This window comes from Labrus bergylta, chromosome 11, assembly GCF_963930695.1.
Source record: "Labrus bergylta chromosome 11, fLabBer1.1, whole genome shotgun sequence".
Taxonomy (NCBI): domain Eukaryota; kingdom Metazoa; phylum Chordata; class Actinopteri; order Labriformes; family Labridae; genus Labrus; species Labrus bergylta.
In genome coordinates, this window is record NC_089205.1 from 2,691,846 (window position 1) to 2,709,376 (window position 17,531).

At 40.2% G+C, this 17,531-nt stretch overlaps 1 protein-coding gene across 1 annotated transcript in view; it reads left to right on the plus strand.

The window, feature by feature from the left end:
* Positions 1–17,531, plus strand: part of clmpb (CXADR like membrane protein b) — a 71,755-nt gene that overhangs the window by 44,398 nt on the left and 9,826 nt on the right. The window contains exons 2-4 of the mRNA XM_020649422.3: positions 6,939–7,090; positions 12,679–12,883; positions 16,340–16,507. Of these exons, the coding sequence (XP_020505078.1) occupies positions 6,939–7,090; positions 12,679–12,883; positions 16,340–16,507 (525 nt within the window). The remainder of the gene's footprint in view (positions 1–6,938; positions 7,091–12,678; positions 12,884–16,339; positions 16,508–17,531) is intronic.

Here is a 17,531-nt window from a genome sequence, read left to right on the forward strand (position 1 = left end):
TAGTGCTTCAAATAAGTCAAGTTGAATGGCTTATGGCTTATAATACTTTATATCTTTGTTATATTGATGAAATGTTTATTTTTAAAGTTATGTCTTTTTTTTTTGCATCTGCTCGAGTAAATTGGTAGACGTCATTCCTTTTTTTTCTACAGTTAGCCACTGAAGAAGTTAATATGAAAAAAATGTGATCTCCTTTCTTGCTCTCGTCAGTACACATACACAGGCCTTTTAGACCAGCTGGGAAGTCTGAGAAACATATTTAGTTAGCCTGATTATAAGAAATTGCATCACCAGCCTCAAAGTGTCAGATGCACGGGTATCAGAATCCCTTTGAGAGAGGATGTGTATGATTTTTGCACTTTTGATGAAAAGGCTGTTCTTGAAATCTGTTTAAAGTTTGAAATGAAAGGCATGTGCTTATCAAATATAACTCCTATGCTTCGTACATTATGGGTAGAAACTGAGGTTATATCATCTAGGGTAGCTTCAACATTAGATAACATGTGTCTTATGTTAAAGGCCAAGAACATTGACTTAAGTTTTTCCAGAGTTTAGTAGCCAACTGTTATTGGTTATCAAGGTCTTAATTATGTCCTTATGACATTCTTAAAGTTTAGCTCACTGATTGGTTTCATCCAATTTTATTCATAGGTATACATGCGGATCATCTGCATAACGATTGAATTGTGTTTTTTTATACAAATCCTATAAAGAAGGTTATAGAAAACATGACAAGTCAGAGTACTGATCAGATCATTTTACACCTGTACCGTTGCTGTCACTGTGCTAAGGTGGATTCTTAATATAATTTTAACAACTTTATCAAAAAAAGTGTCAGATATGAATCGGCTACTCTGCCTTTCAAGTAACTCATGATGCTAAGCTTGGTTAATATCATCATGGAGTACAGGGACACTTTTTACAATAATACTCAAGTAAGAATGAAAGAAAGCCAGGAACTTAGGACCAAGGCTTTTGCTAATTATCATTTAGCTTGGCTTTGTTCCTTTCTCAGTTCCTAGCATTTACTCTATGTACCTTGTTTCAAATGCCAACAAAACCTGTGTCAGCAGAAGAGAGTGTTGGTCGCTGGGTGTGAGGCAAGGGGGATTATGGGATTTTATCCCTTCAAAGAGTCAGCCTCCAGTAAGGGAGAAAAGACAGCCCCTTTGATTTTTCACAGAAGCAATATATTCATGAGTTGGACCTTGAAACTACAAGGAGACAGTGTAGTGTGCCATATGGAAAACATGTGTTTTGATAGCACTTGATAACTTGGAACATTTGAAGAGATTTACCCCTTAAGAAGCTGTAATTAAAAAGAGAGCTATGGCTTTATGAATAAAGGACTCTCACTGAATGTGCATGAGGGTTGTTTTTGTCGAATCTTAGTTTGGTAACAACTACAGGCTGCTGAAACTTCAGAAGATGTCCTGGCTTTGAAGGCATGTATGTATAAAAAAAAAAAACCTTAAAGATAACAGTAAAGAGTAAGGTGTAACTTCCTGTTTGGCTTTAAATAGTCAATAGATATTGGTGGGGCAGACACAATCATTTTAGCAGAACACTGAGCTGTGAGTATTTCGCCGTTGTCTCATCAGTATACCATCTTCTCAGCCACTCAGTTAAAAACTAGCTTTGTGTCAGCAATACGAATCGAAGAATATTATTTATTTGCCTTGTCAGAATTACTAGTTTCATGCTACATTATAATCCATAATTAGAACATGTTTATGGATGACGAATCAAAACAGAATATCTTCTGCATTTAATTAGGTCTCATGATAAGCCTTTAATTGACAGAATGTAGGCAGATGATTGTTACCTTGCCTGCTAGATGAGGCAGTACACATTACTCACATGGATTTGAGACTGTGTGTCTGATGTCAGCTATATCCAAATCCAAAGTTTGTTTGCTGAGCTATTATTTACTGTAGTGGCAAAATAAAAAATCCCCCATAAAACTGTTATGCAGGAAGGCATCACTGAAAGTACCTTTGTAACAGAAAATTACTTCACATAAAGCATGTATCATAAACACCAGCAGTCATGCATGTATAAGAAATAGATGGTCGAACATGTTTTCTTTATCTGAAATGCAGCATGAACCCACACAATAGGATATTGTCAGCCTAAATGAAACAGTGAAACCACAAATCTTTTCCTCATGTTTGTGCATCTGTTAACCTGTGTCTAAAACCACCTTTGTGTTGGTTTAATCCATCCTCCACACCAGTGATTTACACTAACTGCTCAAAATAAGGCATTGCACCATCCGAACATCCTCCCTCAACCCATTTTTCTCTGTCCTTTCATTCCTCTCACCCCCTCTATCTCTCTCTGTCCCTCTCCCTTCTTTGATCTGCTGTGTTTTAGAACCAGAGGTCATAAACTTTGGACGTTGCAAAGGCCCCAGCCAGGCCAATGTGCTGACTGAGGGGATATCGGGCTTGACTTTGGGCAGTGTAAAAGATCCAGGCCTGTCTTGTTTGTCTGTCTGTCCGTCTCACTGGCCACACTATAATAAGATTGTAGGGCTCTGTAAGGCGGATTTACTGGAGCACAACTCCCCCTAGGGCCTTGTCATAGAAACGGGTTCCTCCATTTTTCACCCTAGTCTCTCACTCACTCCCTTTGTCAAATATATCTTTCTTTCTCACTTCCAAACTCACCCACTCCCTCTAAACAGCTGGTGTTAGCTCCCACGTCCTTTCGTTCATTATGACATGCTTTGTTTCTGTAGGGTAAGATTGGACCTCAGAACAAATAGAAGCATGACGTTAAGCTGAACAGAGCTAAGAAAGAAGACACAATGGAGGAGAGGGAGGGATGAAGGATCTTGCCTCAGACGCAGCATCAGCTACCATATCACAAGTCCTCTCCACATTTTATCTCTCCCTCAACTTGGCCATGTTTATTAAGAAGGACTTTCTCCATCCCCTAATGGAATTTCCGAAAGACTTGTGAACCATGGTTCAATAACAGGGACATTAGAAATGTTACGCATTGTTTTTACCTGTAATTGCAAAGGTCCTCACCTTTTTTCAACCTTGACATTAAACCACTATCCTACTGCCTCATATTAGACATGCATATTTGTTGCAGTTTCTTTTTTACTTCTTTGCATGCATTATATAAAGCACATGATATCTGTTGATTTACATTGGTAACCGTCCAGCTCAGCTCATTAGCCTCACTTTCTTTCCTTTACAGTTTCTAAATATTCGTAATCCAATGACCAAACCTCAGGGAGGATTGTTTTGATTGAGTCTTTTACATACAACTGCCTTGAATACCAAAATATTGGCTGAGCTTCTTCCTAATGAATGACCAAAAGTCAAACCTTTTTCGAGCTGTTTTCTTGCCTTGAAAATAATCCACTCCTTTTGCACTCCTTTCAATAGCAATACTTTCCTCACTGCGATTACATGAACATAATGTCGAGCAAATGGAGAAAACATTGTCTTGTACATTCATTTTGACTGAGAGACAGCACAGGAATTTGAATGTGGAATGCTAAACTAGAAATGTTTCTATTAGATTGTTTTCAAAGTAGGAAAACTGTTTGGCATAGGTCTAGATGCTTTGTGGTAGTTGAGCATCTGACTTACTCTCTGGCTAGTTTAAAGTGGCTTTGGTTTTGTTATAGCACTGTGCTGTTGTTGATGTGCAACTCTTACTTGCTAACACAATTGACCTAGAATATATTGTTGGTAATCATCAATACAAAGGTTGTTGTGTGGAACCAGCCCCTGAATTTTGTGTTGTAGGTTTGACTTATTATCATCTTAGACTGAAGACATATTCAGGAAGCAAGATACTGTTAGGTTTGTAAGACTTCAGTTTATGTGCCATACAGTGAACTTTACATCCTGAGAGATACTCGTCCTTGATTTTCATTTTATTACTCAGTTTCATACTGTGTGCATATCTGCCACAGAGATGAATTCGGATGTGTATCATAGTTGATGTTGACACAAACGATGGGGTCCAAAAGTCCCAGCTGTGCACACTGTGCGGTGAATGAGGCCAATCCAAATGCAAGCACAAACTCAGATGAAGGAGAGCTAATTTTGGAGCACTGTGTCATCCATTTCACAGAAACAAAAGCCCTTCTGCCAGACCATAAATAACTGGGGAAGTATGGAGCAGCTTATGTATACCACTCAATGCCCCTTTTGATCTGTTCTCCAAAGCTTTCTTTCAAACAATAAAGATTATTTTCTTTCTGTTAAGTGCTGCACATTACCTGTGTTTTTATAATGAAAAATCTACAACAGACAATAAGTAAATGAGCATAGGTGGGAAATTAGGCTTTTTTTTTATACACCAATTGGCCATAGATGGTGAGATGACCCAGGTCAGTGTAGGTCAATTCAAAGAAAGTAAATAAAAGGTCAAATATTGTGTGGAAAAGATTGCAATTCTGTGCTTTCAGGGGTCGTCCTAGCCATATCTTTCTTTCAGGTGAACTCTGACTCTTACTCTTACTGCTGAGGCAGGGAACAATTAAGTAGGAGGCAGGAGGTGAGAAAGGAAGCAGGGAGCTCTTATCGAGCCTGCTGCACAGAGCTTGGTTGAGCCCCAGGCTGCTGATGATTGTGGGTGCACTGATTACAGTGTCCAGCCTGAGGAACTGAGGGGAGCTGTTGATCACAGGTCTGCCAGAAGTCCCCTATACATCCATCGAGCATTAACTCCCACTATTAGGTCAGATTTAACACGCACATGAGCTCTACCTCTTTAATATTCTTTACACTGCAAAGCTACCTCTCTTTTCTGACATCCAAGCTAATATCTGCGGGAAGCCCACAAGATGTATGAGCCTGCAAATACTGCAATAAAAAGTCATAAATGAGTATACCTTCAGGGTCCAGGGGTTCCTCTGTTATAAGGAGTGGACCTTGTTTTTCTGCTGACTAATGATTTGAACATAACAGGTGGTCCAACAGAGCAGAAGGACCTCAGCAATTTCTTCTGTCAGACCTAGGCTGCCAAAACAGACACTCAACCCTCTGCCAACAGGAAAGTGTGCTCTCTGGCCAACTGGTTAATGTACATTTTGAAACTTTTTCTTGATTGACAGTGAAAAGCCTGGAGCTTGAGACTAAATAAACTTTAAGAACTGCTGAAATCCACCAGATGATGTCATCTGTATGGGTGTAGCGCGTTTGAAACAAGTGGTTTGTGTGGGGCCTCTCTTCGCCCCTGTGTCCTGCGTCAGCACTGACTCACTGGTTTCATAGCACAGAGCTGACATTTTGATTGGCCAAGAGATCACTTATGGGACAGGGTGTTGGCCCCTGTGAGGGTGGACGGGTGAACAAATGGACAGGCGCCCAGTGAGTGCTGATGCATTCACAGGCCACATTTGGCCTCCTGTGGAACATTTGACAGCATGCACTTGTGTCTGCTGAGCACAAAGGCATTCTTTCATTGAGTATCTGTGGCTTTAATCACAATACTGCAGACACAACATCTGTGATTGGAAATAGTTTTTGTTCACATACATGTCCAGGTCTATGATGTTTATTTATTCAATTAAAATTGAAGGAAATATTGGAATTCAAATCTATTAAGCAGCGTGATAATAAAAGCATAGGTCCCAATATTTGCATAACCTGAACATCCTCTGCAAGATCTCAAATGAGCATATGCTGGCTGGATAACTTTATTTTAAGCACTCAGAATCCCTGGGAGCTATCGGCTCATTCAGCAATTAAATTAAAGGCAGGTAGTTAAGTTAAATGTTGTAGAGCCAAAAATATCTGTCACATTCAAGCGTGTAAGCTTAGTGGAGCTTTGCAGTATTGTACAGCCTTTCCACCAGGTGGAGGGGGTCGGATATCTCTGCAGATCACCACCCCTCTCTAGACACACACACACACACATACACTAGCACACACAGTACCACCATCCATAGCTGCAGCTTCCAGCAAACCCCCCTGACGCCTCTGGCTAATTCCACTCAAGCCCGCCGGGCTGTCCAGCATCCTCCAATAAATTAGCCTTGCTGCTCCCCCACTGAGACACAGGCCCTGACAGTCTGGCCAGAACCCAAAGTCACTGGATGGCGCACACACTCATTATTATTGCTTCTTTTTTAGTGCAAACCAAGGTTGTGGACAGTGTAAAATGTCAAACTGGTTTGCATTCATCTTCTTTAACAGAACAGAACTTATTGGAAACTTTTTTAGAGATGCAAGTGACTTTGCTTGTTATTGCTAAAATACTTCTACTATTACAGTATTATTATAGATGTAGCAATGTGTACCATCTCACTCTTTGGCTCACACAGTTGCAGAGGATGGTTGTTCACCATAAGTCCAGCTCTGTTTAAGGCCTGTTATGGGGAAGCTTTTCATTGCCAATGTTGCTAAATATTGGTGTATTCATGTTGGGTTTCTCTAAATCACATAACAAAAACTGTCTAGACCTGCTCTTTGGTTAAGCATCCTGAGATAACTTTTGCTCTGAGTTAGGGCCTTTGTATCGTTTAGCTAATAGCTGGAGTGTCTATGTTAAGGCGTGGTTGTCCCTCGTAGGACAAATAGCAATGTACCTTTGTATTACCTGACCACAACTCCCCTCAGCTGTTCCTTTGAATAAGCTGTTCCTTGACTGACCTTGTCAAAAGGGGTTAACAAACGAGTAATCATAATATTTTTTTTCTCTGACTTCACCTGCCAAAATCTATTTCCTGTTAAATGAATCCCCATCCCGCCTCTCTTCAGTGTCAGAGCGTGACGTGTCTCAGCAGCTGTCAGATAGTGATGGAATTCTGGGTCATATCTCTGACTGTGTATTCCGTCTCAATTTCCTCTACCGGCACGCTTTTGCTTCCTATCCGCAGCATCTGCCTCTTGTCTCAAGTTTGGACAAGACAGAGTCCTCATTTGACATCTCTCTTCCTCTCCCCCTCTCTTCCACTTCCTCAGTTCTATTCAGCCTGCTGTCAGTGGGTGCCCAGACGGACATGAAGAAGGTCGTTGGGGACAATGCCACCTTACCCTGCCATCATCAGTTCCCATCTTCAAACTCTATTGACATCGAGTGGCTACTGCAGAAACCAAACTCCAAACAGAAAGTGGTGAGATAAGAGTCTCTTTTCTTTCTTAATAACAACCTTTGGTTTGTCAACATATTTTTGAAATTGGTCCACTGAAGATTATTTGCCAGATAAATTACCAAAGAAGCTGTTTGTAGAAACCATCTGGCTTTTAATGTTCAGTTTATGGATTCTGTTACCTTTGCCAGGAATCTTTTTAAATGGATGTTGTGTTTTTATCCACCTAAAATAGATCTTTAGTTCTCTTGCTCTCTCTCTCTCTCTCTATCTCTCTCTCTCTCTCTCTCTCTCTCTCTCTCTCTCTCTCTCTCTCTCTGTCTGTCTCTCAGTCTCTCCCTCTCTCTCTCTCTCTCTCTCTCTCTCTCTCTCTCTCTCTCTCTCTCTCTCTCTCTCTGTCTGTCTCTCAGTCTCTCAGTCTCTCCTCTCTCTCTCTCTCTCTCTCTCTCTCTCTCTCTGTCTGTCTCTCAGTCTCTCCCTCTCTCTCTCTCTCTCTGTATTATCTTTCTTCCATCTTTCTTCATTAAGTCATGCTGATTGATTTCCAACGTGAGCCATAATAGTTGCACATTAACTCAATTCCCATAGTTACTGTGGCACTTCAAGTTTTAGTGCCTCTCACAGAGGAACAATCATGCAGCTGATTGTTCCACTACTCGTTTTTTTCTTGTAAACTTGGACTTACATAGACCTGGGCCAGTTTAAATATGAGAGCAACTTCAATTTGTATGTTTTTAAATGTCGCTGTTATGGTTCTAACCCCTCTCACACAGAAAAAGTCTGAGTTATGTTTTTGAAATGTAAAGCTGCTGTAGGATTGTTAGCATACTCAAATTAACACTTACCAAAAGAACTTGACTGTTTTAAGCAGCTAACATTGTTGCAAATAGCTTAGCTTAACAGACGTAGCAGTGTAACAGCAGTATAGTTTTACTTAAAACAGCGAATGAGACTAAAGATTTCTCCCGGGATATAACTGTAAACTCCATCGCCAACTGTCATCTGATGTGAGGCTGTACACACACTCCTTTGAGAGAGAGAAAATACACAGTTTCCAAAAATGTTAACTCAAGGGACAAAAACAGCCAACGCTGCACAACTGTCACTTTAGAGTGCTTTTGCTTTCATTGCAAGTTAGTTTACTTTTGGTTCAAAGCATAGCATTGAAGTGTGTGTTTGTAGTCTTTTGAATTTTTTGCATACAAATCAACAGCCATGTAAGGGGAAAATTGCAAACAATTTCATGCTTTTTCAAGCTAATAAACACAAACCGAAAGCATCAATACCATATTTTTAATGTCTGTTATCTGCAGGGGAAAGACTCTGCTTTAACATAAAACTGAATAAAACAATCAAAAGATGGGTCGTTTTCTTTAGATTTTATAAAGTATGCTAGCACATCTTCCAGTCCTATCTAAAGCATCACCTTTACTAAAAGTCTTAATGTACCCTTAACTTAGGCTCTCTTTGTCTCACTGCCTCTGAAGACATTTTGGTATCGTTTCACTGGTTTTAATTCATTGCCTTTCTTCGCTCAAATTGAACGTAGTATCTGATAACAGACAGAGCGTTAAAGCTCACAAGCTTTCTGTCGGAAGAAAGAGATTTCCTTTCTCTTTGGAAGTCATTTGTTCATTCACTGATGTGTTGCTTAGCACAGTGAAACGTTACACCCTGAGAAAGACACGGAAAGAAGTGTGTGAAGGGGAAACAGAGGGGCCAAGGATTGAAAGAAAAAAAAAGAGGGGGGGAAAACAAGTGTCTCACGCTTTGATGAACATGAAGGGTGCTGCCACATTGTGATGAATATTTAACAGGAGGATAACATTGAAGGCGCGATTAATTAAAATCAAACGTCTGAAAATTTGATTAGGCTAGAGACTGTGCCTGTAGCTGAATGAATAAATCATTCTTTTGTGTGCTGGAAGGCCGTGTTAAGAGAGAAAGAGCATCATGTCAACATTTAGCCTCTGCAAGCTAATGTACAGGCAACATGTGTAAAGGACACAGAGAGGCAAGAGAGAGAGAGAGAGAGGGCACTGTATGCATCTCATAAAGGTTTATCTCAATCCTGCAAAAGAAGTCCTATTTGGCCTCTGCAACTAGAAGTATACATATTCAAATCAGTGTATTAAGCTAGCTTGGTGACAGCGGCGGCACCAGACAGGGAAGGATGTAATTTCCACAAATAATGTAAACAATGACAATAAGCTGCTTAAAGCTGAAATTCTTCCCACAAATTATCATCCTTTCTTGGAAATTACACCAGCAGCAGTGTAATATGTGTGAGGATTTACTGTGTGCTGTTGGTGGATGCAAGCAAATGCAAAAAATAACTGCACTTCAAGCTCAAGATATGCAATGTATTGATATGTATCATGACGATTTTGGTCAACTGAGCTGATTAAAATCTATAAAACGTGCAGTCAAACATGACAGTTCCTTTATTTTCTGTATTCTTTCCATGATTTCTACTCACATGAATACATTAACAATACCATCAAACAAAAAAATGGGGCGCTGGTAGCCTGGAGGTTAGTGCACACGCATCAGTGTACAGAGGCTAAAGTCCTCAGGCGTGTCATTCCCCACTCTCACTCATTCTCTCTCTCTCTCTCTCTCTCGTTCCGATTTCTGACTCCTTCCACTGTCCTATCTCTCTAATAAAAAAATAAAAAAATAATTACATTTCCTGAGAGTCAAAGATCTGAAATGTGTACAATTTTTTCCAATGCTACCACTTAATTCAAGATTCAAGTTTTGTATTTGCCACATGCTCATACAGATGTGAAGTGAGATGACTGTTCTGCAAGGCCATGCAATAAGAACACTCAAACATTACAACAAGACACATTCTGTTTATACAGTAAAATGTAGAAATAAAGGTGAGAAGAAAAGAAAAGTACAAAATGTAAGGATATCAAAGTGTGAAGTGTAGACATGTAAAGTGTCTTGGTGTTAAAATGAAATGTTCACAATATGTGGTTGTGTTTGCATCATGTATGTTGCAGTCACAGTTGCAAAACCGTTGCCTGAACCACATTTGTGTGTTATCTTGTCTGAAAACTGATTTGTGTGATCTGTCTTTACAAAGTACATTTATCATATTAAATAGCAGGATAAGATGTTTTGCATAAGCCCACAGATCAGGCAGAAATCAGTTTTTTGTTACACTTATTATTAAAACTTTACAAACATCTAAACATAACTTGGTCAACAAAATCAAAAGTTCCCGTTGTAAGTTGTTATAACTAGACCAAATGTTTCTTCCAACGACTTCTTATACATTCACAGAGGCTAGAGAAGGAAGGGACACTCCATGTCTGCATACACTATTTTAATTTGTACGGAATAAACAAACCGACTCATTTTAATTGCAAACTATGCAAACAGCCTGCAGCTATTTCTCTTAAATTCTTCTTAAATTCTTCACACTCGCTGGCACTTTTTCTATCTCTGTGCCCATGTCATGAGTACGTGTTCAAAGCATGCAAAGGCATAACTAGAAGCATAACCCCTCATACGCATTTAGTTTATGCTCAAAAATATGTGAGTAATGCATGCCCAGAGATCATGAGAGCACTATAAATGTGCCCACAGGCAAAAGCTTTTGAAATATTTCCTATTTATTTAAGTGTCAGAGTCATGTCGCTCTCTGCCTGTGGCACAGCAACATCCTTCTGTTTGCGTTTTTATGTGTGTTTGCTCTGTACATGTTTGCTCAGAAGCTACTGTGGTGTTGGTGTGTAAATCTGTGTGTAAATGGCCAGTCGTCACCTGTGATACAGCAGGTGCCCCTTTGACTTAGGCGCTGATACACTGTGGCACCAGCATTTAGCAGTCCCCATCTGCAGGCTCTCCCTGGCCCTGAGTTATAGGCCAGTGTGACAGCTGTGTTTGTTTGTGTTTGTGTATGTGGATGGAAAGAGAGAGAAAGAGAGGGAGAAAGAGCCGAAGAGAGACAAGGAGAAGATAGAGATAAGCAAACAGAATAAGCAGGGAGAGAATAGGTAAAGAAGTCAGACATTTGAAGACATTATATCAGATGTCTTCTTTGCGAACTGTCACAAACGTGCTTAAATAACATAATCTGTAACTTCCTCACTGTAAAGCAATGCAGGAGTGTTTACTTCTACCTACTCCTTTTAATAGCTTTAAAAAATCTGCATTATACTTTCTACTGTTTGTAATTGTTATTTATTTTCTGTCTGTTTTTTTATGATCACCTTTGTCTTATGTTACATGTTCGGAATAAAAAAACTCAAATCAAATCAAAATCAAAACTCAAATTGTGTCCCCTTAGAAGGTGGCATGGCAACATGACTGGTGGGAGGGCACCCTCCTTGAAATCTGATTGGCCACCCGCAGGTGCGATGCAAAAATCTAAGCATTTTTCCTCCTCCAAGGGGAGCATTAGGGCATGACTGGAAAAGATTGAGAATCACTGCCTTAACGTTTAAGAGTGATTTACACAAATACAAATACAAAAGCAAGGCAGGAAGCAGAAAAAAACAACAGAATGTACAAAAAAGGGACCCACATGTTATTTACTGTAAATCTGCTTTAAATACAGATATTTGTAATCACATGTCACTCTTACACACACTGCATGCACACATATGTAAACACATCAACTGCATATTAACGTCAATGCATCAGTGAGATTCATCCAGTAAACAGCTACATTGGTCATTCTTACTATAAACTGTGATTGTGAAAATGACTGATGCAGTGCTGCTGGCCTAGTCAGAGCGAGGAGTCTGTAAACAACGAGACACAAAACAAAACTTGTCTGAATGTGATCACAAAATAAAATGTTTTTGGCGGCAGACATTTGTTTAATTATCCAGCCTTTTTATTTTAGCCACAGTACTAAAATCCCACCAGTGCCACTGTGGGCATTTCAATCTTTCATCTCAGCACCAGAATAGATTTTTTATTTGGTCAATTTGACAGCCCCCCCTCGTAGGGACAGCATAAGGAGATAACAGCGCTGACAGATAATCAGCTAAATGAGCACTGGTCAGATACTGGCATTCCAGCAAAAGCATTCATTTGTAAAATATTATTTCCCAAGTGTTAATTAAAAAGTGTTAACAACATTACCCATGAGTGCTGCTATTCTGTTTTTACTGAACGATGTGCACCCAGTGGGAGACTATGTGGATATGTTGGAGCTGTGCCTACACCGTCATTAGGAGTTATGCAATGCTAAATGGTAATGGCAGACTACCAATCAAATATATCAAGCGTGACACTGTTGGGACATGTTAAGTGATATGAAAGAGTTATTTTGGGGGATGGGCTGCATTAATTAGATGAATACTGGCATTGGCTACAATTAAAATGTTAGTTTAAATTATCGGTCGCAAAAGAAAATTGGAAAAATCTTTCTAAAAGGAGGAAGGCAATTACGTGGCAATGGCACGACTGTGATTTGATGGCGCTTAATGCCGGGGAAGAAGACAGTAGGATTTAGTCCCACTAACAAAGCAGGACGACAAATTCCTGCTGTTCAACATTTTATCTCTCCCTCTTTAGGTCTGCCTTGAATATGATAAACAATGTTCCAACATCTCTCTTGTTTTTTTTTCTTTCCCATATGTATGTAGATCATTACCTTTTTTGGAGGCCAGGTGTACACCAATGAGGCGACAGGTAGTGACGCCAGCCGCCTGTCCTTTGCTGGGGAGTACCTGGGAGGAGACGCCTCCCTGCTGATCAGTGACCTGCTGCTGACCGACTCTGGAGAATACTACTGTAAAGTCAAGACCGGGGGGAAGTACCACTGGAGCCAGGTCAACCTCATTGTGCTGGGTGAGTGTCGTCAAAAACATATACTGTACACTGCGGTCTGCACAGAGATATGCACACACATCAGAGACACTAAACCATTTGTAACCTGCATATACACTCAGTGTGTAACACGCATGCACATAGCGACCTAATCACTGCATCATTAGCCTGGCACATTTCCTCCGTCATGCTGACTGATCTAATGATTCAATTTGATTCAGACAGTGTGATTTGATTTTTTTGCTCGTGCTGTTTGGGTTCGTTCAGATTGGTTTGTTGATGAGGTGAGACCAGAAATATAGGACCCGGTCTGCAAGTGCATAGAATCAGTCATTCCCTCGGGGTCTGAGTTACAGGCTAAAGCATCAAGTTGAATTCTCTAAATTCCCCGCTGTATAGCACAGGCTAATACATTTAAGAGAGAAAACAGACGACAGACCCTGCTCTGAATTCAAGGGAAATCTGTAATGAAATTTAGCCGATCAACAACATCGATAAAAGCCAACTGCTATCAATCTAACTGCCAAAAACTCACTTAGAAAAAAAAGGATTTGCACAAGTCATGTTTTTGCTCTTTTCTACTTGTTTTGAACTCATAAGCAGCAGAGTCATCATTTTACATTTGATCTCCTTCAGCATTCTTTTTGTTTTTCCCAATTTGTCAAATATACAGATAGTTATAAACGGCTTAGCGACCAGCTCAGCGGTTAAATGTGTCTCCGCCGGCATATAGCTGAACAACTCTGAAGGACAGACAGCAAAAAAGGGGAGCTGCATGCTGCACCACAAAAAGCCGTCAACAAAGTCCAGCGGGAGGAGCAAGATCGTTCTCAATGTCAGAAAAGCAGGCGATTTATTAAAACATCATGGGAGATTAGTTCAACCGGCGGTTATTGGTTTTCTAATGGAACAGTCTGTTAATCCTCTCGCGCTCTCCTCTCTCTCCTCTCTCTTCCATAAAGACGTTTCAGTGAGTTAGTGCCTGGATTTTTACAAATTGCCCTCAGCTTTGCGGTGACACTTTCGATTTTGAGAAAGACGGACATTTGCATTTTTTTTTTCTCTTTCTCTCTCGCTCCCAACGCTAAGATAATAGCTTGGCAGTCGAGCTGGTAGCTGGCTCGGCATGAGACAGTGTGTGAGTGAGTGGACGAATTTGTGCGCACGCCAGGGTTTATGCCTCCAGTGGTTGTGTTTGTGTTTGTGTGCAAGCTTGCATGTTAATGTGCAGATGACTTCAATGTTTCTGCACATTGACTTTGTGCATTTGCGGGTGTAGATTTTCATTTTAGAGAGTATGTGTTGTATGTTTGTGATAGTGTATAAGCAAATGTAAAATGGGTGTTCTTGCTTTTGTGTGTGTGTGTGAGGTTGACCATTCCAACTGTCCCTGCTGCAGTTTGGCCCAAATGACCCTGACAGAGCTGTGAGATACGCAGACTGATGGGAACATGGACGGGGGAAAAAATACAGATAGACACACAAAAGGGAGTCATATGCATAACATATGTAGCTTTATGTACTGGCTACTTTCTACTGTTGCCACTTTGCTGACAAGCAACAGCAGCCAAATTCAGAAAAGTCAACACTGCGGGGCTGACAGTGATACAAAAATACAGAATAGATGTTTAAATATAGCTCTCTTCTGATCTAAAAATAAGTCACATGGGAGGGAGAAAACAGTCTGCCACTTCCCCGCTTTGATAGCTCTGCAGTGCCTCTCAGCGTGAATCCAAACAGAAGCAGCTCTAACAGGGCTCAGCAGGCACCAGCTATACCGTACGTTGCCTCCAGCTACTGGACTGTAACTAAAACCTTTGACCTGTGGAGAACAAATTACCACAAGCGTTCACCGCCAGCTCTGGGGGTCACATTGATCCACTCCCTATGGGACTGTTTTCATGCGTCTGCGCCTACAAAAAGCCATGGCCAAAGGCATTTTATTCTGCAACACTGTCCGTCCGTCAGTCTGATCATCCAACTGTCTTTCCAACAAACCCCCTTGTTCTTTTGAACTCCATATCTCTGGCTGACATCATAATGTGCTGCAAAACAATTTTCTGGCCCTACACAACAAATCCATATCTGAAGAACAGAAGGGGGGAGAGAGTGATCATAATTTACATTTCCATCAGATATTTAATTGCTGGCGGTATTCTTTGGTGCCGACCTTGCAACCGTGGTGATGATTGTGCAGATCGTCTTCGCTTCCTGGTTAAATGTGAGTGTGAAGCATCAACCACTTCTTAGATTCTGCAGCAGAACATCTGAAGCTCTGTCTACCCTCAGGGCTACACTTACGATCTGACTCAGCTTTATTGACCAAGCTTGTGAACATTTTCAAGAAATTGGAGTCCGTTATGTAGTCTCTCTCAATAAATGTATGAGCTGATTTACAGCAAAAAAAGAACAACAAAGTCCAAGTAAACACAGTCAAGTCAGATTGGTTTTTCTGTTTTCTCAATATATCTCTTGTGTCACAAAGCTGAAATTTGACACAATTGACTTAATGATCTGCAGGAAAAACAACATCATCTATTCTGGATAGAGAGAGAGGGAGAGAGAGAGAGATAGATTGTTGTTGTGAGACACTTAATTGATTGGAAGAGGAAAAGCACAGAAAAGGTGTTTTTCTATTTTTTTTTTGTTGTGTGCTTCAATTCCGTGAAAAGCCATGCTGGATTCCCTATACATAATTCAAACAATAAAAACAACACAATGCAATAGAGATCATATATATAATGGACAACTTTAAATAAAATGTATAGTGTATGTTAAACATTTCAACCTTGTGTAGCTTAACAAGTCATATACATTCTTATTATTATCTCTCCTCTGTTCCTTTGCACTTCCTTCCTTTTATGCAGAGTTTTATTCTGAAGTGATATACACTGGTGCTGGACAGTTAAATTTCACTTTCTGTATGAAATAACTGGAGCTTCAGTCCATTTTCTGTATAAGGAGAGGATTGAAAGTGAACTATAATTCAGCTCCTTTCAGACAAGTTTAAAGTCATATTCTATCAGGCCTTCTTTATTATAAATGAATGCTATATTGATTTTAAGATTCATAGGATACTAAAGTTTTTTATAAAGGCTATAACAGTTCGATATTAGGAACTCTGTCTTTGTTCTGATATGTATTATTTGCACAGGCCACCATTTATGTAACAGAATGAACACTTCTCATATTCATTGTACACTACATAAAGCATCTTTTTATGGTGCCACAGATTGATGTCTGGCTCAATGTATCTTATGAACATTGAATAATTCAAACAAAAACTTGTGGTCATGAATTAATTTGCTAATTTTAAGAAACAACACATATTTTAGACTTATTATACTGTATGTAAGTGCCTTTCAAATGTTACTCCATTGTAACAGGTAGGTAAGTTTTTGTTACCTAATGACCCAATGTTTGCCCGTTTGTTGCTCACTTGTATTTAAACTTTTTGATTCCAATGTGTTCTTACAGTCAAACCCTCCAAGCCAAGATGCTGGATGGACGGCAAACTCCTTGAGGGCACTGATGTCAAGCTGAGCTGTAAGTCCAGTGATGGATCTGATCCCATCAGCTACAAGTGGGAGCGTGTGCTGGACAAAGGCAAGAGCCTGGGCAAATTGCCAAACTTGGCACTCATAGGTAAGGAAAAAATAATTGGCACTTCACTAACATGCTGATTCACCAGTCAAGCTCTCTGCAGAGAAATGCTATAACGATTCATTTCAATATCACTGCTTTTTTATAGGCTGCATTTATCCAAGGAAGAGTTTTGCTGAGTAAACTGCCTCGGCGTCACCTCTTCCAAATTCATGCATTTGCAAACAATAGCCCACGCAAGTACATTCTCCTGGTGGCTCTATGAGCTGATTCAGCAGAATAATTAACTGCCTAACTAAAGGGCACTTAGATGGATTCAGATTCTTCTAATTAGGCCCTTCATTCTACATGCCTTTCCTATCTTTACACACCAAAGACCAAATCATGCACACTGTTTTTTCCTCCTCCAAGAAATCAAACAGAACCCAGCACTGTGATTTCTAGTTGTATTCTGTTGGGATGTGTTGTATAAGCAGGAGCACCCAGGCTGATGTTGTGATCTGATGAAGAAGTCTGTAGCAATGAAATGTCAGCCTCGCTTGTTTTATACCTCCATGCATGAAGTCAGCATGAACTCTGTTTACAAATGTAAAACCCAGAACTCAACTGGCCGATCCCATTATAATCTGTAACCAAATCAAAAAGAGAAACATTGGCTTGCTAGTCAAACTTTTTATTCACCTGATTTAGATTTTGGCTTTCCTCTTGGTCCATAACCAGGCCTCCAAAATAGTAACAGACACTATTTTTATTTTCATCAGAGAAGTTAATGGAAGGGCATTGTCCCAACTGTTTACTCTCTAAACGGGCTTAAAGACCCCCATGGTGCCAACCTCTCTCTGTCTCAGTTTTCCCTCCAGTGTTCAACCGGCATCCAAGATGGCACGCGCCCCGGACAAAAACCTTCAAATTAATGACCTCCACCAAACAACACCTGTTCAGCCTAATTAGTTTTCATTGGACGATAACACACAGTTGCCATTATTTATGGGTCTGGTGAAAGGTAATATCACATGGTTGTCAGTGGTGGGGATGACTTAATATCCCATCGGGCAGAGAGGCTCCA